The sequence below is a fragment of the Mesoplodon bidens genome (assembly GCF_964165515.1).
Source record: "Mesoplodon bidens genome assembly, chromosome: 13".
Classification (NCBI taxonomy): domain Eukaryota; kingdom Metazoa; phylum Chordata; class Mammalia; order Artiodactyla; family Ziphiidae; genus Mesoplodon; species Mesoplodon bidens.
Genome location: NC_138169.1, coordinates 66,235,195 through 66,257,207, shown reverse-complemented (window position 1 = coordinate 66,257,207; position 22,013 = coordinate 66,235,195). Strand labels below are relative to the sequence as shown.

The following is a 22,013-nucleotide window of genomic DNA, read 5'->3' as shown; positions in this document are numbered from 1 at the left end:
GAACAGACAGAACCCTAGGACAAATGGTAAAAGCAAACCTAAACAGACAAAATCACACAAAGGAATGTACACATACACACTCACAGAAAGAAAAAAAAATGGAAAAAAAAATTTAAATAGTAAGAAAATAAAAAATAAAAAAATTTAGAAAAAAGGAAGAGAGCCAAATCAGTAAACAAATCCACCAATGATAGCAAGCACTAAAAACTAAACTAAGATAAATGTAACACCAGAAACAAATCAGATGCAGAAAGCAAACCCCACGTCTACAGTTGCTCCCAAAGTCCACCACCTGAACTTTGGGAACATTCATTGTCTATTCAGGTATTCCACAGATGCTGGGTTTATCAAGTTGATTGTGGGATTTAATCTGCTACTCCTTAGGGTGAATAGAGAAATATCCCTTTCTCTTCTTTGTTCACACAGCTCTTGGGGTTCAGCTTTGGTTTTGGTCCCTCCTCTGCATATAGGTTTCCCTCAGGTGTCTTGTTTCCCACCCAGACAGGAGCAGGTTAAAGCAGCAGCTCATTAGGACTCTCTTGCTCACTCAGGCCGGGGACAGGGAGGGGTATGGTAGTCACAACTGGAATGTGGGCCACGCCTGCGGCAACAGAGGCCACCATAACGTCGCAACAGCCTGAGGCGCGCAGTGTGTTCTCCCAGGGATGTTGTACCTGGATCACGGGACCCGGCCAGTGGCAGGCTGCACAGGCTCCTGGCGGCGGGTGTGGGTAGTGACCTGTGCTTGCACACAGGCTTCTTAGTTGCAGCAGCAGCAGCGTTAGCAGTTCACGTCTGTCTCTGGAGCCTGAGCTGATAGCTGCGGCTCACTCCCGTCTCTGGAGCTCGCTTAGATGGTGCCCTACCTTCTGTGGGCACACAGAGCAGGAATCCTGTCTCCTCGCACACCCCGAAACAGTGGTCTCTTGCCTCTTTGGCAGGTCCAGACATTTTCCCGGACTCCCTCCCTGCTAGCTGTGGCGCACTAGCCCCCTTCAGGCTGTGTTCATGCCGCCAACCCCAGTCCTCTCCCTGGGATCTGATCTCTGAAGCCCGAGCCTCAGCTCCCAGCCCCCGCCCACCCTGGCGGGTGAGCAGACAAGCCTCTCAGGCTGGTGAGTGCCAGTCGGCACTGATCCTCTGTGCGGGGATCTCTCCGCTTTGCCCTCCGCACCCCTGTTGCTGTGCTCTCCTCCATGGCTCTGAAGCTTCCCCCCTCCGCCACCCTCTGTCTCCACCAGTGAAGGGGCTTCCTAGTGTGTGGGAACCTTTCCTCCTTCACAGCTCCCTCCCACTGGTGCAGGTCCCTATTCTTTTGTCTCTATTTTTCCTTGTTTCTTTTGCCCTAGCCAGGTACGTGGGGAGTTTCTTGCCTTTTGGGAGGTCTCAGGTCTTCTGCCAGCGTTCAGTAGGTGTTCTGTAGGAGCTGTTCCACGTGTAGATGTATTTTTGTTGTATTTGTGGGGAGGAGGGTGAACTCCATGTCTTACTCCTTCAACACCTTGAAGGTGTCCCCATTGTTAATGGCACGTAAAAGTATTATGACTGCAGTGCTACTGATACGTACAATATCATGCCTCAGTTCTGTTATAGGTACATACTGTCTTAGCAGTGCCTTGAGCTTAAATAGATAGCTCCTCCCTTCTAAGGGATCCCCAGCAAGAGGCTTTGCCTCTTGGTGGTGGTGGTGGGGAAGGCCTCTGTGGGTTGGGCTGCTGGTGCTGCTGAGTCTGGAGGTGTTAGCTGAGCCCCTGCAAGCTGGGATTTTGTGTTCATATTTGCCATTTAATTTTTATAATTGAGTTTATTTGCTCTAAGATCCTGTGCCCGCCCAAAGGGGAGAAATAGATCACAGGGAAGACTTGTGTTTGGTGTGAAGGTGGGTGGATGGGGATCTGTAGGACTCCATCTCCTATTTCTGGTGCCAGTTCCTGACCTGTGTGTCTCCTTCCTCCCCGTGTGGCCATGGGTTCCTTTGAGAATATCTGACAGCTTTCCAGCGAGGACAGGTCCCATCGCAGGGGGGCTGTGCAGCCTGGGGCCCTAGACTAGCACTCTCAGGGAGTTTCCTCCCCTTTTGCTTCCTTCTGGGTGTGCTCTGCTGTTTTCTCTTTTTTTAATCCTTGTTCCTTCTCAGAAGCTAATTTACTTTTTCAAACCTTGTCATAAAGCGGTCATACTTAGAAAGCGATTCACCTCCTCCTGGGGAGAGAGAAATGCCACGCACGGTTCCTCCTCCGTCTGCTCAGTCAGTGCCGGCTTCACGTGCTGTGGGCAGAGTTCAGGATGGCAAGTTAGATAAGGTGGGCTCAGCGTTAACCAGCTGCTGTCTAAATGGGCCGTTTGAGGCCAAGTAAGCACTTACAGACCACCCTGAATGTACATACGCCGGCTCCTCATCAGTTCTGGTCTGCCGAGAAGTCATTCTCTTTCTTTTCTGGTAAGAAGGTATGTAATGAACGCTTAGGAGACTAAAACTAAAAGCTTCACAGGAAGGCAGGTGACTTGAATCTGGAGGTACTCTTTCTGATCCATCAGGTTAGTGACACCGTTTCTTAATCTGGGAGAAAGTGGCAGCATTTGGTGGAAACTGGGATTTGCATTGAACTATTTACGGTCATCTCCCTTTCCCAATCATGGTGTTCTTCTGCCTTGTTTCCTTTGGGCTTCAGACACCTTCCAGCTATCTTTCAGAAACCTTCAGAAAAGGTACCTTTCAGAAACCCACTGAATCTTTTGTTTTCAGTTACTTGAAAGTGGGTGTCATGCTTGATACTCTACCTCTGTTGCCCTAACGACCTCCTCTCATTTCAAACTAATTCCTGTTTTTAGGCTTTATTTACAAACAGTATGACTATGAGAAGTGATTCTTCCATGGCATCTGAAGACTCCAGCATTTTTTTAATATTTTGAGTTTCCTACCCAAATCCCTGACCACCAGACTCTGGAGAGGGAGGAGACCATCTATCCCAATGTCTCACTCGTTGTTTCTCAGCCCTAGATGGGGATACCTTGATGCACATAGAAGGTGCCCTTGAGATGACCTAATGTTTTTAATTTTCTTACTCCTCCTTGTCACCTGTGAGCAAAAGAGAGCATGTGGAAGCTGCAGAGAGTGGGAAGGAGGGTGGGGTGAGGTTTCTGAATACATTAAACCCCACTGATTAAGAGGAAAGGAATAAGGAGTTATCTTCCTCTCTGAATTAGGTTGGGAATGTGCAAAGCAAGCAAATAAGAGTGGGATTGCTGCCCCCTCCCCTACCAGTAGGTACTGATTACTTCAGCTGGGATGACTGTCCGTAGATAAACTGTAGCACCTAGCTAGAGTGTTACTGGGTCACCAGTCAAGCTCATTCTAGAGACAACTGGAAGGAGTTCCATAGTATAAATGAGCCACTCCAGATTTTTGTATAAATGTTTAATATGTTACTATAGAATCAGCAGCTAGAGTGAATAAACAGTCACTTCTGTATACATAAGCAAGCAGTGTGTGAGCCAGCATATCATACATACATACCTCGCCTTATCATGATGTTCTGAAGGGTAGTTAGTTCAGATGGTAGAAAAGGCTGTGAGCGCCTAAGTAAGTTGCTTGGGCCACAGCTGCCTCCACCACAGCTGTGGTGAGCCCCCTGCTCAGAGGCCCTTCTCTCAGGCTCTCCTGAACAGTTCCAGATACCCAGTGTCCTGGTAGAAGCATGCCTTCCCTACATCTTGCTCCCCTGCCCCAACTCCAAGCAGAGCAGGCAACACCCAGGGCAATTTAGCCAACCCAAGCCAAGCTCTTTTCCTTAACTAAGGATCTGTGAAGCTGCCTGCAAGGTATTTCTTACCAGGCAGGGGATGGAAATTAATAGGAGAGAGCCAGGCAGCTTTTGGCTGGGGTTTCCTTTTCATGTTGCATTAACCAGCATTTGCCTCTACAGGCTTGATTAATTACAATCGTAACCCTTTATTCCTCTCTCCTCCTCGAGGCAATGGGAAATAAATGGTTCCAATTTGGGAAAAATACACATTTATTTCTCTTTGACCTGAGCCTTCAAAATGCCAAGATAGCAGGAGGCTTTGGCTATGGCCAGCTCATTCTTGAAGAGGACAGTTGGCCTAGGGGACTTAGGGATCAAGGCAGGGATAGATTCATGCCTAATGCTGAGCAATAGTGAGGGAGAGGCTGCCGAGGGATGTTTGGGCCCCAGGAACAGGAAATGGGGTTTGCTGGGATTTTATATCTTCCTCAGTTCTTGTGTTACTTTCTGTGTCTCTTATGGTATTTCCTAACTTTAAATTTGCATCCAGCTCTATTCAGTGCTTTTTAATGATTTAAAAAGTATTTTTAAATTGTAGTTTTAAAAAAACACACAATATAAAATTTACCATCTTAACCGTTTTTACGTATACAGTGCAGTAATGTTAAGTATATTCACATTGATGTGCAATAGATCTCTAGAACTTTTTCACGTTGGAAAACTGAAACTATACATTAAACAACTCCCATCTTCCCTCCCCCAGCCCCTGGCAACCACCATTCTACGTTCTGTCTCTATGATCTTTTTTTTTCCTTTTTTACGGTATGCGGGCCTCTCAGTGTTGTGGCCTCTCCCGTTGCGGAGCACAGGCTCCGGACGTGCAGGCTCAGCGGCCATGGCTCACGGGCCCAGCCTCTCCGCAGCATGTGGGATTTTCCCGGACCGGGGCACGAACCCGTGTCCCCTGCATTGGCAGGTGGACTGTCAGCCACTGCGCCACCAGGGAGGCCCTTGTCTCTATGATTTTGACAATTCCACGGACTTCGTGTAAATGGAATCATAGTATCTATCTTCTGGGACTATCTTATTTCACTTAGCATAACGTCCTCAAGATTCAACCATGTTGTAGCATGTGACAGGATTTCCTTTTTTTTAAAAGGTGAATAATACTACATTGTATGCATGTACCACATTTTATTTATCCATTGATGGACCTTTGGGCTGCTTCTCCCTCTTGGCTGTTGTGAAAATGCTGCAATGACCAAGGAAGGGTGTGCAAATATCTCTTCTTTTAGACTTCTTGGATATATAACCAGAAGTAGGATTGCTGGATCATATAGTAATTCTATTTTTAATTATTTGAGGAACATCCATGTTGTTTTTTATAGTAGCTGCACCATTTTACATTTTTACCAATAGTGCTCAGGGGTTCCAGTTTCTCCACATCCTTGCCGACACTTGTTGTTTTCTGGTTTTTTTGATAGTGGCCATCCCAGTAGGTATGAGGTGGTATCTCGTGGTTTTGATATGCATTTCTCTAATGATTTATGATGGTCTTTTCATATGCTTCTTGGCCATTCATATATCTTCTTGGAGACATGTTTTAAGTTCTTTGACCATTTTTATTTATTTATTTTTGTTTCCCACTTTCTTTTTTAATTTTTGGATTGTTTTATTTACTAATTTTTTAAGGTACATTTTTACACCCAGTAAAATGCACATATCTTTTTTTTTTTTTAGTTTCTGCTTTATAACAAAGTGAATCAGTCATACATATACATCTGTTTCCACATCCCTTCCCTCATGCATCTCCCTCCCTCCCACCCTCCCCATCCCACCCCTCCAGGCGGTCACAAAGCACCGAGACCATTTTTAAATCAAGTTATTTACTTTTTTTTTTTTGAGTTGTAGGATTTCTTTATATATTCTGGATATTAACCGCTTTTCAGAAATATGATTTGCAAGCATGTTCTACCATTCTGTAAGTTGCCTTTAATGATATATTTTAAGTAAATTTCTTAGGCTCACCATTTGCCTTCATCATTTTGATGGAAATTCTTTTTTTTTTTTTGATGGAAATGCTTTGTGTCTTTGTTATGTTTTGTTTTCTTGGTCTCACTCTTCAAACTAGACTTACAGATAATTTCACAATCCTAAGTTATTTCTTTGGAGACGACTACCCATCCCCTCTTTGTCTAGTATGGAAAGGTTTCATGGAGAATGGAGGGGGAGAAGTCAGTGATTGCATTTACCCTGCAGCCTGTGAACAGTGACCCAACCTTGGACAGCCCAGAAGATTCCAGGACATGTCTTCTTCAGGGTAGACATGCATAGCTGGCCCCAGTGTCCTCAGATCCAGCAGATCACCCGAAGCAATTGGGTTCTCCCTGGAATCTCTGAGTCTCCCAGGAGAACCGTGTCACTCAGAGTGCTCGAAAGTCAAGCTCAACCTTCCAGAATTGCTCTGACACAGCCCTTTGGAGCATGTCTGGAACAAACACCACTACATAGTCGTAAAGCTTGGATAAAGTCCCATTTCTCTCTGTCCATGCCAGCACCCCCATGAACTCACCCTCCTTTAAAGTCTTATAACACATACAATCTCTACTAGTTGGGAGGTTTCATATACTGGTTTCATGTTATCCTCCTAATAGCTCTGTTGGGCAGGGTCCATGACTTGCTCTTCTTTGCAGCCCTTACAGTTCCTGGGACAGTTGACTGATGGATTGGGAGAGGGTTACCATATGGTGGGCATCTTCCTGTCCCACATCAGATTTTCAGACATGGGGAAGAGCCGGGAATTGGAGCACACTGCAAACTGAATGGACTTAGTTCCTCCAGAAGAACTGTTCTTGACACTGGGATGTGAGCAGTGCCTAGAACTGTGCTGTCCCTGAAGGACAAGTCCTGTGTGGGGACATCTGGGCACAGAGAGAAGCACGTGAGCAGAATCCAAGTCCTGCCATTCTTAGGTGCACCTAGCACCCCGGGATTGTTTAGTAAAGAGATTAGAAGGGTTGGCCTCCCTAACAGACTGCAAGGTGCCCTTGTGAGGTTTCATGGGCTTCAGGAGGGAAAGAGACCTTGAGAGGGACTTGTTTGACTTTTAGTACTCATTCCCTAGAAGCCCCCTCTATGTCTAACCTATATCACATATCTTCTCTTTCAACCTTTGGTAGAAGGATAGAGAGAGGTCTTGGTGAAATAGAAAGACAAGCCTGAGCTAAGAAAGTCTAGTTCCTCTGACCTGTGCTCCAGGGCAAGAACTGTTTCCCAACCTTCAAAGCATCTCATTGCCTCTCTGCTCTGGAATGAATGGCTCGTGAAGGTTAATAATTAACTCAGAGGGCCGGGTTGACTTCTTTTTATTGAAGTTTCACTTTCCCACAGATACTGCCTTATTTTTATAGAGGCGCTTGTATCCCTTACCCCATCCTGAAGTCAGGTAGGATGAGAAGGGAATTTTCTACTTTTCTACTACGTTTTTGAAGATAGGGGAACATTGAAGTAGGGGTGATAATTGTACCACCGTGAGTACAGATCTCAGGTCTCAGCATCAAATCTTATTCCATGTTTTGACCTTCCTCCCACCCAAGGATTCTGGTCTAAATATTCTCAACATTGATTTTAGAAGATAAATCCAATTCTCTCTCATATATAAATTTCTTTGTGATATTTTAATCTTGTGGACTATAAATTGATCCATTGTGTTTATTTTAAAAAGTCATCTCTATTGATGGCAAGAATTACTACAAATATAATTTAATTTAGAGAAGTTGCCCTATCTCCCTATCTGTGGTTTTCTGAGGTCAGTCATCTTAGACATTTTCCAAGCTACCCAAACCCCTCATTCATGTCTGGCCCTCCAGCATTACAGTACTTACACTAGACGGCAGAGGAATTGTTACCAGATAATATCTTAGAAATAGGGAAATTATGAGCTAATTTCAGGCCCTCTCAAATTAATGAGAATATTCTTTGTGGAGTGCTACCAATGTAAACCTTTAAAAAATGACAAGTGGGAGATATTTAAATCCTTTATCTATGGAGCCCAGCACAAGCCCAGCAAGCACACGCAAGTGCTGTTATCTGGCCGATTGCTAGGGTGGCTCTTTTATCTTCCTTCTAGGTTTTATTAATTAAATTTCCCCTGGGATTTGGCTGTCATCAGCAACCTTTCTTGGGGTGTGACGGGATTATAGGGGGAGGAAATGAGGTCCTAGGAGACATAACTCGGGCTATAGGACCATCCTCTGGGCTGGGAGGACCCTAATCCAGGGTAAGGACTGGCAGAGCCAGTGCCTCCCTCCTGCATGGTCTGGAGTGCCTCCAGCTTGGATTTTGCATCTTTGATCGTGTTTTATTGACCTAGAATTACTTCTCTTCTGTGGGCATGACCAAAGTCTGTGCTTTAATGTGGTTGTCTCCAAGTAGGTGATTCCCTTGATCTCAAGATGATTTCCCACTTCTCCTCGTCTTATACCTTGGTGGGGGAGGTGGGCACAGAGGAGGAGAAGCCTGATGTTTTCTGGGCACTGAGCCAACCCTGTTGGGCATCTGATGCATTTATTTTTGCTGGTTCTGCTGCTTATGGTGCTGCCTTTCCACCATCACTACCGTCCCCAACCCCACCAGGGGCAGCTCCAACTTTTCTATTAGGGAGTGGTAGTTCAGCCTGTTTGGAAGGGCTGGCATAATTTTATGTAAGACTGAGAAAATTCAGTCACCTGTACAAAGAGTGAGAGGGCTAGCGATGTGAGGTTATGAAGGCTGAAGCCTGTGTCCCCAACCTGGGGTCCCTCGGTGTCACCCCTCTCCCGCTCTCCACGTGCTCAAACACTTCCTCCCCTGGGAAGTTTTCCTCTTCTCCACAGCCCTTCCTAGTCATCTCTTCCTTCTTTATGTATTTATTTATTTATGCTCATAATCAAAACTTTATTGAAAAACTGACATCAAAATAGGAGAGCATTGTTGTATACCTTACAAAATTAAACATAATTACATCATCTTGGTAGATTAACTAGAATTACTAAACAGATAAGGCTTTCTGTGATAGGACACAAATTCAGGAAGTTGCATGGATCATTAGTGGTGCTTTCTTCTACATGAACACCCTTCTGTGAGTCTGGCCTTTCCTCCCATCAGCTGGCACAACACTGTTGAACAACCAACACAAAGCACCACTGTCTGAGCATGGCTGAAAACTGTGGTAATCCTGTAGCAACCTGGACATTTTACATCCATAAAGCATTTGGACTTTGAACCAGCCAGTTTTTTTAAATGTTTTTTCTTTTCTTCTTCCAAGGAAGGATGCAGTAAATCTCTAGCCAAAGGCATGTTGAGGCTTTCGCAAGCCCAGCCTGTCCAAAGCAGCAGCACTCACCTGGGTGCATAGCGGCCTCTTCATTCTTTCTTTTTTCTTTTTTAATTTTTTACTGACTTATCTATTTTTCATTCTTTCTTAAATGGAACTTTTATTCCTTTCTGAGTTAATGTGGTCTCAGAAATCACTCTTTCTGGGTTCAAATATTGGCTCTTCTGTCTACTGACTCTCTGACTTCAGACAGGTTATCTAATTTCTTCAACAGTAGGATGGGATTGGTAATAGACCCGATCTCTTGTTTGTTGTGGGTGTTCAGTGAGCTCATGAAGCATCTGGGGCTTGGTGCTCTATAGGTGCTCATTTATAGGGTCCCTGCCAGCTCATTCAGCGTGGTGCGTGAGTGAGAAAAAGGTACCTCTTCCTCCTCCACTTCTTCCCCTTCTTACCCCCTCAGCCTGATGCCTTTGCTCTGCGAACATGGTGGCCCCACTACCTTGTAGCTAAAGCTGCTGATGCTATAATAATGCTCCCAGCTTGGTGGGTGATCACATCCATTCAGTTGTACAAGTGAATCTCATCTCCACGTGCCATTGGTCATTTGAAGTCCTCTCATTTCCACCTTCCTTAATGTCTTTAGAAGCTTCCCATTACTTGGCCACCGCCAGCCTAAACCATGACCTGATTGGATCTTTCCTGAATTATTGCTCCAGTAATAACTGCCTTACTCGACCTCCTGCATTCAGTCTTGCACACCTTCCCACAAATCACAGTGTTTCTAAGATATAAGTATGGTTGTCATTTCTCTTTTTTTAATATATTTTTTTTATTTTTGGCTGCATTGGGTCGTTGCTGTGAGCAGCTTTCTCTAGTTGCGGCGAGCGGGGGCTACTCTTCACTGTGGCGCACGGGCTTCTCATTGCGGTGGCTTCTCTTGTTGTGGTGCATGGGCTCTAGGTGTTCAGGCTTCATAGTTGTGGCACGCGGGCTCAGTAGTGGTGGCTCACAGGCTCTAGAGTGCAGGCTCAGTAGTTGTGGCACACAGGCTTAGTTGCTCTGTGGCATGTGGGATCTTCCCGGACCAGGGCTTGAACCCATGTTCGCTGCATTGGCAGGCGGATTCTTAGCCACTGCACCACCAGGGAAGCCCTGGTTATCATTTCTTAATTTAAAATCCTTCAAACTTTCCCATTTCTCCTGGTGAAATCCAAACCCCTCAAGTGTAGCATACAAGGCCTGCAGGTGGGACTGTGCCTGGCTGTGCTGTGCCGTGCTGTGTCTCATCTCTTTACCTGCGCTCCTCTCTGCAGCCTCCACCTCTTCTCCAACTCCCTTCCCCAGCAGTGATCGAGCCATATTGCAAACATTTCAGTTGAGCAGTTGATGTCAGTGTTGATGATCTAAAGTATAAAGAGCTGAAATAAGTCAATTTTTAAAGTTAAAACCCAACAAATACTTCACCAATCACAGACAGTTCACAAGGTACAGACGACTCGTACACACACACACACACACAGAAAAATGTTGAGCTCTATCAATAATCAAAAGATATTAAAAATCAAAGAAGAACATTTTTTGCATAATAATTAACCAAAGACTTTTATAAGTTAATCTACATTACTGACCAAAGATCTGTGATGCATTAATACTCTAGTGAGGGGCAGTGAGAATGTACCTGATTGGAGCACAAGGGAACTTTTGGGGTGATTGTGGTGATAAAAATGGTTCTATATCTGGATTGTGATGGTGGACACATGTAGTATAATATTTATCAGAAACTCATTGAAATATATCTTTCAAATTGGTGCATCTTATTGTACATAAACTCTAAGTCAAACATGAATTTAAAGACAACATGATTAACCAGGATTAGGTGAACAAGGTGCTGTCATACATAGGGAGGCTGGGGTGGGGGTAGGGTGATAACATCAACTGGCTCCATCTTTCTGGAAGGCAATTTTCTTCTACCATTTAAGAAAACAAACTCGAACATGGTAATTTTCCTTCTAGAATAGCATCCTAAGGATCATGAATTCAAAGATGTATATCCAATATTTGTCACAGCAGTGATAGCAGCTAAAAACTGGGAAAAGAACCAAAATGTCCTGCAATAGGTGATTGGTTAAATTATGATTCATCTGCATGGGGGCCACTGCCAGCCCAGGAGAAGCCTTTGTGTGAATTGGAAAAAGGCATCCCTTCTGGGGAAAATGCTCCCTCCCAGACTTGAGGGGGGCATCAGCTAAATTCTGGCCCCACTGGTCCCCTCACCTGAGCACCTGTACAATCCTCAGGCCTAAAGCAGCATCTATGATCCATATGAGGGTCCATGAGGCAGACATTAAAACTGATGTCTTTCGGGACTTCCCTCGTGGCTCAGTGGTTAAGAATCTGCCTGCCAGTGCAGGGGACACGGGTTTGATCCCTGGTCCGGGAAGATCCCACGTGCTGTGGAGCAACTAAGCCCGTGCACCACAACTACTGAACCTGCACTCTAGAGCTCAGAAGCCACAACTACTGAGGCCCATGCACCTAGAGCCCATGAGCTGCAACTACTGAGCCCACACGCGGCAACTACTGAAGCCCGTGCACTCTACGGCCCATGTGCCGCAACTACTGAGCCCGCATACTGCAACCACTGAAGTCCACCTGCCTAGAGCCTGTGCTCTAACAAGAGAATGCAATGAAGAGTAGCCCCTGCTCACCACAACTAAAGAAAGGCTGTGGGCAGCAACGAAGACCCAATGCAGCCAAAAAACAGACCCAACACAGCCAAAAAAACAATAAATAAATAAATAAAACTGATGCCTTTGAAGAACAATGGCATGGGAAAATGTTGAATAACGAATGGGGAGTTAAATGACAAATATAGGTATAATTTTACATATAATTCTACTTTTCTTCAAAAACGTAAAATCGCTAGAAGGAAACATACCAAAACGTAACTGGTGGTTAACGTGAGTGATAGAATCATGGGTGACTTTCTCGTTTTTACACCTGCTTTTTCCGAATGTCCTGCTGTCAGTACTGTTTCTAATTGCGAAAAAGATGTACATTCTTACTCTCCTATTTAATAGGACTCTGTCATGCTGATGCCGGCAACAGTGGTCTCTTTGGGCACAAGAGCAGATGGGCCTTGTGTGCTGGAGTTAAGGCTAGAGCCGGGTGGGAGCAGGGGACGAGGGCTGCCTTGCTGAAGTCCCAGTGCTTCCTTTGGGAAAAGGAGATGCCTCTTACTTTATCCTCTGCTCTGTCCATTCTGCAGGTTTGAGACATTTGACGTGAACAGCTTTGAGCAGTTTTGTATCAACTATGCGAATGAGAAGCTCCAGCAACAGTTCAACTTGGTAGGTTTTTCTGGACCCGGACATGTCGGGTGGGGAAGACCTCTCTCCCCACCAGGGAGTGACAGACAGCCCGGCCTACTTCTCTTCTGTCCAGGGTCAGTGGGCTCTAGCTTTGTCCTGACCTGCCCTTGGTTTCCTGGTGGTGCCCCAGCTCTAGGCAGGTGCTCCCCACTGCTCAGAAGGAGGTCAGTGATCCTCTCCTTGGCTTTGACTCCCACTCTTTTTGACCCCGAGCTTCTGGAGTATTTGAGCAATTGCAAGCCAGCTATGAGGCTTCTTGCTACTGGTTGAGGTATGGACAGTACAGGTGATTCTTGGAGTGTTCTAGGGAAGGGTTCACACGGGAGTGAGGATCACCTAACTGAGCTTTTTTCTTCTGCATTCATGACTGTGACTTGTGCCTAAACCTTTTCTAGCGAGTATGCACCATCCTCCAGGGCTCAGAACCCATGTGGTTGAAGCTCAGGGGAGTTGAAAGTTAAGGTGTGTCTATAGTTCACTAACCTTGACCTTTCACTTCTTACACCAGCATGTATTCAAGTTGGAGCAAGAGGAATACATGAAGGAGCAGATCCCTTGGACCTTGATTGATTTTTATGATAACCAACCTTGTATTGACCTCATAGAAGCTAAGCTGGGCATCTTGGACCTGTTGGATGAAGAATGTAAGGTAAAACTGATGATGCTCTCATTGAATCAGTTCAATTCTAGGCTTGGGGTGTGGGGCAGAGGACAGCTCTGGGGTGCAGGGGAACATGTGAGATCTCAAAGCTGGAATTTCATCTGTGATTAGCTGACCTTTAGTTTGCTGGGAGAAGCATTGGTGTCTATTCTGCATACTAGAAGATACCAGAAGGTAACACGTTGAGCATGACTGGCAGGTATTGCTGCATTGGTGAACATATGCCTCTTTTGGCAGAGACTGGGTGTTATGGATTGGCATGATGTGTTGGTGGTATGGATTTGGTGCCCCAGATCACCGACGTGCTGAGAGAAGGACCCCGACTTCTAAACAGGCATCCCAGAGAGTGCAGGTCAAGAGCACAGGGTCATCTTTACTGTGCCCGATGGCTTGGGAGCGATAAGAGCCACATGCTTGGTAGCAGGTGAAGGCTGTAGATTTCCCCCATGTAGCTTGTCATGGATGCTACCTGCTGTAACAGGAAGAGCCCTGAGTTGCCAGCATGGAGAGAAACAGGCAGCCTTGGAAATGTGGGGCAGGGGAACTGGGTGTTATCAGTCACCTAACTACTTTGGCCCTTGGTTTTCTGCTCTATGAATTGAGGGGGGTTGGATCTGATGGTCTTCACAACTTCTCCTGGTTTGGTGTTTGGTGATGAAGGGGTAAATGTATGCCAGCTCCTCCAGTGATGGAAACTCTAATCAAAAGGTGTAGAAGCCACGTGGTTCTCAGTATTGAAACGGAAGAGCCCAGTTGCGTTTACTTTCTGGTCTCCCGTGTCTTCCATGTAAAGGGTGGCTTGTGGCTTGATGGTTTAGGGGGAGCAGGTGTTTCCCTTCCAGAAGGACTCTCCAAGTTTCATTGCCTTTGAAAGTGAGAAGGAACAATGAATAAGACAGCGGAAGACAGAGTGAAAATACACTGAAATCCACAGCACATTTTTTTTAGTGGTGAGAGTGGGCACTCTTGTCTTGTGCCTGATCTTAGAGGAAATGCTTTCAGTTTTTCACCATTAAGAATGACGTTGGAGAGGAACCAAGATGGTGGAGTAGAAGGACGTGCTCTCACTACCTCTTGCGAGAACACCAGAATCACAACTAGCTGCTGAACAATCATCGACAGGAAGACACTGGAACTCACCAAAAAAGATACCCCACATCCAAAGACAAAGGAGAAGCCACAGTGAGACGGTAGGAGGGGCGCAATCACAGTAAAATCAAATCCCATAACTGCTGGGTGGGTGACTCACAGACTGGAGGACACTTATACCACAGAAGTCCAGCCACTGGAGTGAAGGTTCTGAGCCCCATGTCAGGCTTCCCAACGTGGGGGTCCAGCAACAGGAGGAGGAATTCCTAGAGAATCAGACTTTGAAGCCTAGTGGGAATTGATTGCAGGACTTTGACAGGACTGGGGGAAACAGAGACTCCACTCTTGGAGGGCACACACAAAGTAGTGTGTGCATCAGGACCCAGGGGAAGGAACAGTGACCCCAGGGGAGACTGAACTAGACCTACCTGCTAGTGTTGGAGGGTCTCCTGCAGAGGCGGGGGTGGGGGAGGCTGTGGCTCACCGTGGGGACAAGGACACTGGCAGCAGAAGTTCTGGGAAGTACTCCTTGGCGTGAGCCCTCCCAGAGTCTGTCATCAGCCCCACCAAAGAGCCCAGGTAGGCTCCAGTGTTGGGTTGCCTCAGGCCGAACAACCAACAGGGAGGGAACCCAGCTGGACCCATCAACAGTCAAGCGGATTAAAGTTGTACAGAGCTCTGCCCACCAGAGCAACAGTCAGCTCTACCCACCACCAGTCCCTCCCAGCAGGAAACTTACACAAGCCTCTTAGATAGCCTCATCCACCAGAGGGCAGACAGCAGAAGCAAGAAGAACTACAGTCCTGCAGCCTGTGGAACAAAAACCACATTCACAGAAAGATAAACAAGATGAAAAGGCAGAGGGCTATGTACCAAATGAAGGAACAAGATAAAACCCCAGAAAAACAACTAAATGAAGTGGAGATAGGCAACCTTCCAGAAAAAGAATTTAAAATAATGATAGTGAAGATGATCCAGGACCTTGGAAGAAGAATGGAGGCAAAGATTGAGAAGATGCAAGAAATGTTTAACAAAGACCTAGAAGAATTAAAGAACAAACAAACAGAGATGAACAATACAATAACTGAAATGAAAACGGCACTAGAAGGAATCAATAGCAGAATAACTGAGGCAGAAGAACGGATAAGTGACCTGGAAGACAGAATGGTGAAATTCACTGCTGTGGAACAGAATAAAGAAAAAAGAATGAAAAGAAATGAAGACAGCCCAAGAGACCTCTGGGACAACAATAAATGCAACAACATTCGCATTATAGGGGTCTCAGAAGGAGAAGAGAGAGAGAAAGGACCAGAGAAAATATCTTAAGACATTATAGTCGAAAACTTCCCTAACATGGGAAAGGAAATAGCCACCCAAGTCCAGGAAGCACAGAGAGTCCCATACAGGATAAACCCAAGGAGAAACACGCTGAGACACATAGTAATCAAATAGGCAAAAATTAAAGACAAAGAACAATTATTGAAAGCAGCAAGGGAAAAATGACAAATAACATACAGGGGAACTCTCATAAGGTTAACAGCTGATTTCTCAGCAGAAACTCTACAACCCAGAAGGGAGTGGCATGACATACTCAAAGTGATGAAAGGGAAGAAGCTACAACCAAGATTACTCTACCTGGCAAGGATCTCATTCAGATTCAGTGGAGAAATCAAAAGCTTTACAGACAAGCAAAAACTAAGAGAATTCAGCACCATCAAATCAGCTCTACAACAAATGCTAAAGGAACTTCTCTAAGTGGGAAACACAAGAGAAGAAAAGGACCTACAAAAACAAACCCAAAACAATTAAGAAAACGGTCATAGGAACATACATATCGATAATTACCTTAAATGTGATTGGATTAAATGCTCCAACCAAAAGACATGGACTGACTGAATGGATACAAAAATAAGACCCATATACATGCTGTCTACAAGAGACCCACTTCAGACCTAGGGACACATACAGACTGATAGTGAGGGGATGGAAAGAGATATTCCATGCAAATGGAAATCAAAAGAAAGCTGGAGTAGCAATATTCATATAGGATAAAATAGACTTTAAAATAAAGAATGGGGGCTTCCCTGGTGGCTCAGTGGTTGAGAATCTGCCCGCCAATGCAGGGAATACGGGTTCGAGCCCTGGTCTGGGAGGATCCCACATGCCGTGGAGCAACTAGGCTCGTGAGCCACAGCTACTGAGCGTGAGCCTTTAAAAAATAAATAAATAAATAAATAAATAAATAAAATAAAGAATGTTACAAGAGACAAGGAAGGACACTACCTAATGATCAAGGGATCAATCCAAGAAGAAGATATAACAATTATAAATATATATGCACCCAGCATAGGAGCACCTCAATACATAAGGCAACTGCTAACAGCTATAAAAGAGAAAATCAACAGTAACACAGTGAAAGTGGGGGACTTTAACACCTCACTTACACCAATGGACAGATCATCCAAAATGAAAGTAAATAAGGAAATAGAAGCTTTAAATGACACAATAGACCAGATAGATTTAATTGATATTTATAGGACATTGCATCTAAAAACAGCAGATTACACTTTCTTCTCAAGTGCGCACGGAACATTCTCCAGGATAGATCACATCTTGGGTCACAAATCAAGCCTCAGTAAATTTAAGAAAATTGAAATCATATCAAGCATCTTTTCTGACCACAATGCTATGAGATTAGAAATGAATTACAGTGAAAAAAACATTAAAATGACAAACACATGGAGGCTAAACAATACGTTACTAAATAACCAAGAGATCACTGAAGGAATCAAAGAGGAAATCAAAAAATACCTAGAGACAAATGACAATGAAAACACGACTCTCCAAAACCTGTGGGATGCAGCAAAAGCAGTTTTAAGAGGGAAGTTTATAGCTATACAAGCCTACCTCAAGAAAGAAGAAAAATCTCAAATAAACAGTCTAACCTTACACCTAAAGGAACTAGAGAAAGAAGAACAAACAAAACCCAAAGTTAGCAGAAGGAAAGAAATCATAAAGATCAGAGCAGAAATAAATGAAATAGAAACAAAGAAAACAATTGCAAAGATCAATAAAACTAAAAGCTGGTTCTTCAAGAAAATAAACAAAATTGATTAGCCAGACTCATCAAGAAAAAGAGGGAAAGGACTCAAATCAATAAAATTAGAAACGTAAAAGGAGAAGTTAAAACAGACACCGCAGAAATATAAAGCATCCTAAGAGACTACTATGCTCTATGCTCAACATAGGTGCTCCTATGTTGGGTGCATAAATATTTATAGTTGTTATGTCTTCTTGGATTGATCCCTTGATCATTATGTAGTGTCCTTCCTTGTCTCATGTAATAGTCTTTTTAAAGTGTATTTTGTCTGATACGAGTATTGCTACTCCAGCTTTCTTTTGATTTCCATTTGGATGGAATATCTTTTTCCGTCCCCTCACTTTCAGTCTGTATGTGTCCCTAGGTCTGAAGTGGGTCTCTTGTAGACAGCATATATATGGGTTTTGTTTGTGTATCTGTTCAGCCAGTCTGTGTCTTTTGGTTGGAGCATTTTATCCATTCACATTTAAGGTAATTTTCAATATGTATGTTCCTGTGACCATTTTCTTAATTGTTTTGGGTTTGTTTTTGTAGGTCATTTTCTTCACTTGTGTTTCCCGCTTAGGGAAGTTCCCTTAGCATTTGTTGTAGAGCTGGTTTGGTGGTGCTGAATTCACCTAGCTTTTGCTTGTCTGTAAAGCTTTTGATTTCTCCATTGAATCTGAATGAGATCCTTGCTTGGTAGAGTAATCTTGGTTGTAGGTTTTTCCCTTTCATCATTTTAAATATATCCTGCCACTCCCTTCTGGCCTGCAGAGTTTCTGCTGGAAGATCAGCTGTTAACCTTATGGGGATTCCCTTGTATGTTATTTGTTGTTTTTCCCTTGCTGATTTTAATATTTTTTCTGTATTTAATTTTTGATAGTTTCATTAATGTGTGTCTCAGTGTGTTTCTCCTTGCATTTATCCTGTATGAGACTCTCTGCATTCTCCAGACTTGATTGACTATTTCCTTTCCCGTATTAGGGAAATTTTCAGCTATAATCTCTTCAAATATTTTCTCAGACCCTTTTTTTTTTCTCTTCTTCTTCTGGGACCACTATAATTCGAATGTTGGTGTGTTTAATGTTGTCCCAGGGATCTCTGAGACTGTCCTCAATTCTTTTCATTCTTTTTTCTTTATTCTGCTCTGTGATATTTATTTCCAGTATTTTATCTTCGAGGTCACTTATCCATTCTTCTGCCTCAGTTATTCTGCTATTGATTCCTTCTAGCGAATTTTTTATTTCATTTATTGTGCTGTTCATCACTGTTTGTTTGCTCTTTAGTTCTTTTAGGTCCTTGTTAAATGTTTCTTGTATTTTCTGCATTCTGTTTCTGAGATTTTGGATCATCTTTACTATCATTACTCTGAATTCTTTTTCAGGTAGACTGCCTATATGCTCTTCAGTTGTTTGGTCTTGTGGGATTTTATCTTCTTCATCCGCTGCATATTTCTCTGTCTTCTCATTTTATTTAACTTACTGTGTTTGAGGTCAGAAAGCAGGCTGCAGGGTCATAGTTCCTCTTACTTCTCTCACCCAGTGGGTGAGGTTGGTCCAGTGGCTTGTGTAGGCTTCCTGCTGGAGGGGACTGGTGCCTGTGTTCTGGTGGGTGGGGCTAGATCTAGTCCCTCTGATGGGCAGTGGCCATGTCCAGTGGTGTGTTTTGGGGTGTCTGTGAGCTTAGTATGACTTTAGGCAGCCTTACTGCTAATGGGTGGGGTTGTGTTCTTGTCTTGCTAGTTGTTTGCATGAGGGGTCCAGCACTAGAGCTTGCTGGCCCTTGGGTGGAGCCGGGTTTTATTGTTGGGATGGAGACCTCTGGGAGATCTCTCACCGATTAATACTACATGGGCCCAGGAGTTCTCTGGTGGTCTAACGTCCTGGACTCAACTCTCCCACCTCAGAGGCTCAGGCCTGTCCCCCAGCTGGAGCACCAAGACCCTGCAAGCCACACGGCATGGAAGAAAAGGAAGAAGAAACAAACAAACAAGAGACAAAACCCCAAGACAAATGGTAAAAGCAAAACTAAACAGACAAAATCACATGAAGAAACATACACACACACACTCACAAAAGAAAAGAAAATAAAAAAAGAGAATGAAGAAGAGGAGAGCAACTAAATCAATAAACAAGCTCAAAAACTAAAACAAATACTAAAAAGTAAACTAATAAATACACAGAACCAGGAACAAATCAGATGCAGAAAGCAAACTAAAAAAATGCAATGAAAGCATAAAGCAAACACACAAAAACGATAACAAAAAATGTAAAGACAAAAGAAAGATTAAAACAAAAGGAAAAAATACAAAACAACAAAGTAGTAAAGTAAAAATAGATAATATAGTTTAAAATAAAATGAAAACAGCGCAAAACAAAGAAAAAAACAAACACAAGGAAAAAACACAATATAACAAAAAAGTTCAGTAGAAAGAAGAAAAAATAATGAATAAAATTAAAAATATATTAAAAATAAAAGCATAAGAAAGAAAATATAAAATTAAAAGAATAATCATAAAAAAAGAACAATGGAACAAAACAAAACAAACAAACAGACAAAACAAATAGTGATGTTTTCCTGGGGCCTCAGCTGTCAGTGTCCGTGTCCCCCCAGTGAGCCACAGCCAATCCCTGCCCATCCAGGAAGTCTTCTAATACTTCTCGGTAGGTCTCTGGACCTGCTGTGGGCATTGTTGGGCAGGCTGAGCCCCTGATCTGGCCTTCCTCCTGTGTGTACTTGTCCCCAAAGTTCACAGCCTCAATTGTGGGAACACTTGTTGTCTATTCAGGTATTCCACACATGCGGGGTTTACCAAGCCAATTGCAGGGATTTAACCCCCTGCTCCTGCAGCTGCACAGAGAGATTTCCCTTTCTCTTCTCTGGTCGCAGAGCCCCTGGGGTTCAGCTTTGGCTTTGGCCCCACCACTGCGTGTGAGCTGCCTTCAGGTGTCTGTTCCCCTCCCAGCCAAGAGGGGGTGAAAGCAGCGGCTGTTAAGGCTCACTTGCTCACTCAGGCTGGGGGGAGGGAGGCATACAGCAGTCACAGTTGGAATGTGCAGGTGTGCCTGCAGCAGCAGAGGCTGGCACGAAGTTGCAAGAGCCTGAGGTGGGCTGTGCCTTCTCCCGGGGAAGTTAGTCCTGCATCGTGGGACCCTCGGCAGTGGCAGGCTGTACAGGCTGCCGGGAAGGTGTGGGCAGTGACCTGCCTTGCACACAGGACCCTTGGTGGCAGCGGCAGCAGCCTCTGGGTTCCAAGATGAGAGCTGCGGCTCACGCTCACACTCGTGTAGGCGTTGCCCTGCCGTCTGTGGGCACACGGAGCAGGAAGCTCCTCTGGTGGGCCTGCCTTCTTCTCCCGCAGCCCACCACAGTGGATTCTTCCTGTCCAGCAGGCCCAGGTTTTTTCCCGGACTCCCTCCCAGCTAGCTGTGGTGCACTAGGCCCTTCAGGCTGTGTTCACGCCGCCAATCCCAGTCCTCTCCCTGGGATCCGACCTCCGAAGCCAGAGCCTCAGCTCCCAGCCCCCACCCGTCCTGGCGGGTGAGCAGACAGGCTTCTCGTGCTGGTGAGTGCTGGTCGGCACCGATCCTCTGTGCGGGAATCTCTCCGCTTAGCCCTCTGTAGCCCTGTTGCTGCGCTCTCCTCCGTGGCTCCAAAGCTTCCCCCAGCCCTACCAGTGAGGGGGCTTCCTAGTGTGTGGGAACTTTTCCTCCTTCCCAGCTCCCTCCCAGAAGGGCAGGTCCTGTCCAGATTCCTTTGTCTCTTTTTTTTTTGTTTTTTCTTTTGCCCTACCCAGTTACATGGGGATTTTCTTGGCTTTTTGGAAATCTGAGTTCCCCTGCCAGCATTCAGTAGGTGTTCTGTAGGACTTGTTCCACATATAGATGTAGTTTTGATGTATTTATGGAGAGGAAGCTCATCTTCACGTCTTACTCCTCCGCCGTCTTGAAGGTCCTCCCCACCATATTTTTATCTGATGGTTTTCAGCACATTTTCAAAGCTGGGGACTTCATCTGGAGTCCGATTCAGGAACAGGTAATTCCTCAGTGTGGCAGAGGTGAGCCTTGTCTTGCTCTACCTGTGAGGTTGTGGTGAAGGTGATAAGAAGTTGTCCCTGCCTCGAGTGGCACTGGCTCAGTGACAGAAGTCACAACCCAGGCCCTCCAGTCTCCCCTCCCGGTGTTCACCACTCACTCATATTCCTGGCTGAGTGTCCACGGCCAATAGCTCCCTTCTGACACTCAGGGAACACGCTCCCCTCCCCTGTGTGATCCTCTGTGATCCTCTCCGTAACCTTCCCCAGCTCCACACCCCCAACCCATGTTCTTGGTCCCGTTCTGGCCTGCTGAGCCAGCGCAGCCCCCCAGGCCCTGGCTCCAGGAGGGCTCCAGCTCTTCATTCCCCTACCCAGTTGTGAAGTCCAAGGTCATACAGGGCTTGAGGCAGGCGGCTTGTTCTGCACTTTTCTACCTGGCTCTGTGTTGAAGCGCTGACTACACCAAAACCACGGCCCCAGGGGCCTGGCCTCTCCTTTCACCTTACACATGACTCTCATAGGAACAGCCCAGTGCCTCAGGGTGATTGAGTCTGTGAATTCAGCAGCTGTCTAATCAGTTTTCCCTGATTTCTCCTGCCTTTGGCAGGCAATCCAGGGCTACTTGTGCGTTTGTTTTGGCCCACAGTTTGAGGTTCTCAGAGGTGCTACTACCCTAGGGAACATGTCCCAGAAATGTCAAGTCACAGTGGT

The 22,013-nt window shown here is 45.1% G+C and overlaps 2 protein-coding genes across 2 annotated transcripts in view; one reads left to right on the top strand and one right to left on the bottom strand.

Annotated features, from left to right (window-relative positions):
• The window catches only part of MYO5B (myosin VB), a gene marked incomplete at its 3' end in the record, with an annotated part of 387,279 nt that overhangs the window by 255,892 nt on the left and 109,374 nt on the right, over positions 1-22,013 (top strand). The window contains exons 11-12 of the mRNA XM_081252328.1: positions 12,332-12,413; positions 12,943-13,083. Coding sequence (XP_081108454.1) covers positions 12,332-12,413; positions 12,943-13,083 — 223 coding nt within the window. The remainder of the gene's footprint in view (positions 1-12,331; positions 12,414-12,942; positions 13,084-22,013) is intronic.
• On the bottom strand, positions 8,785-9,408 carry LOC308626841 (small ribosomal subunit protein eS27-like). Its single transcript, XM_081252338.1, has one exon. The coding sequence runs from the start codon at positions 9,081-9,083 to the stop codon at positions 8,832-8,834; it is 252 nt and encodes an 83-aa protein (XP_081108464.1). The 5' UTR covers positions 9,084-9,408; the 3' UTR covers positions 8,785-8,831.

What these genes read in the sequence shown, in the direction of transcription:
- LOC308626841 (XM_081252338.1), bottom strand. Translation starts at nt 9,083, where the DNA reads ATGCCTTTGGCTAGAGATTTACTGCATCCTTCCTTGGAAGAAGAAAAG.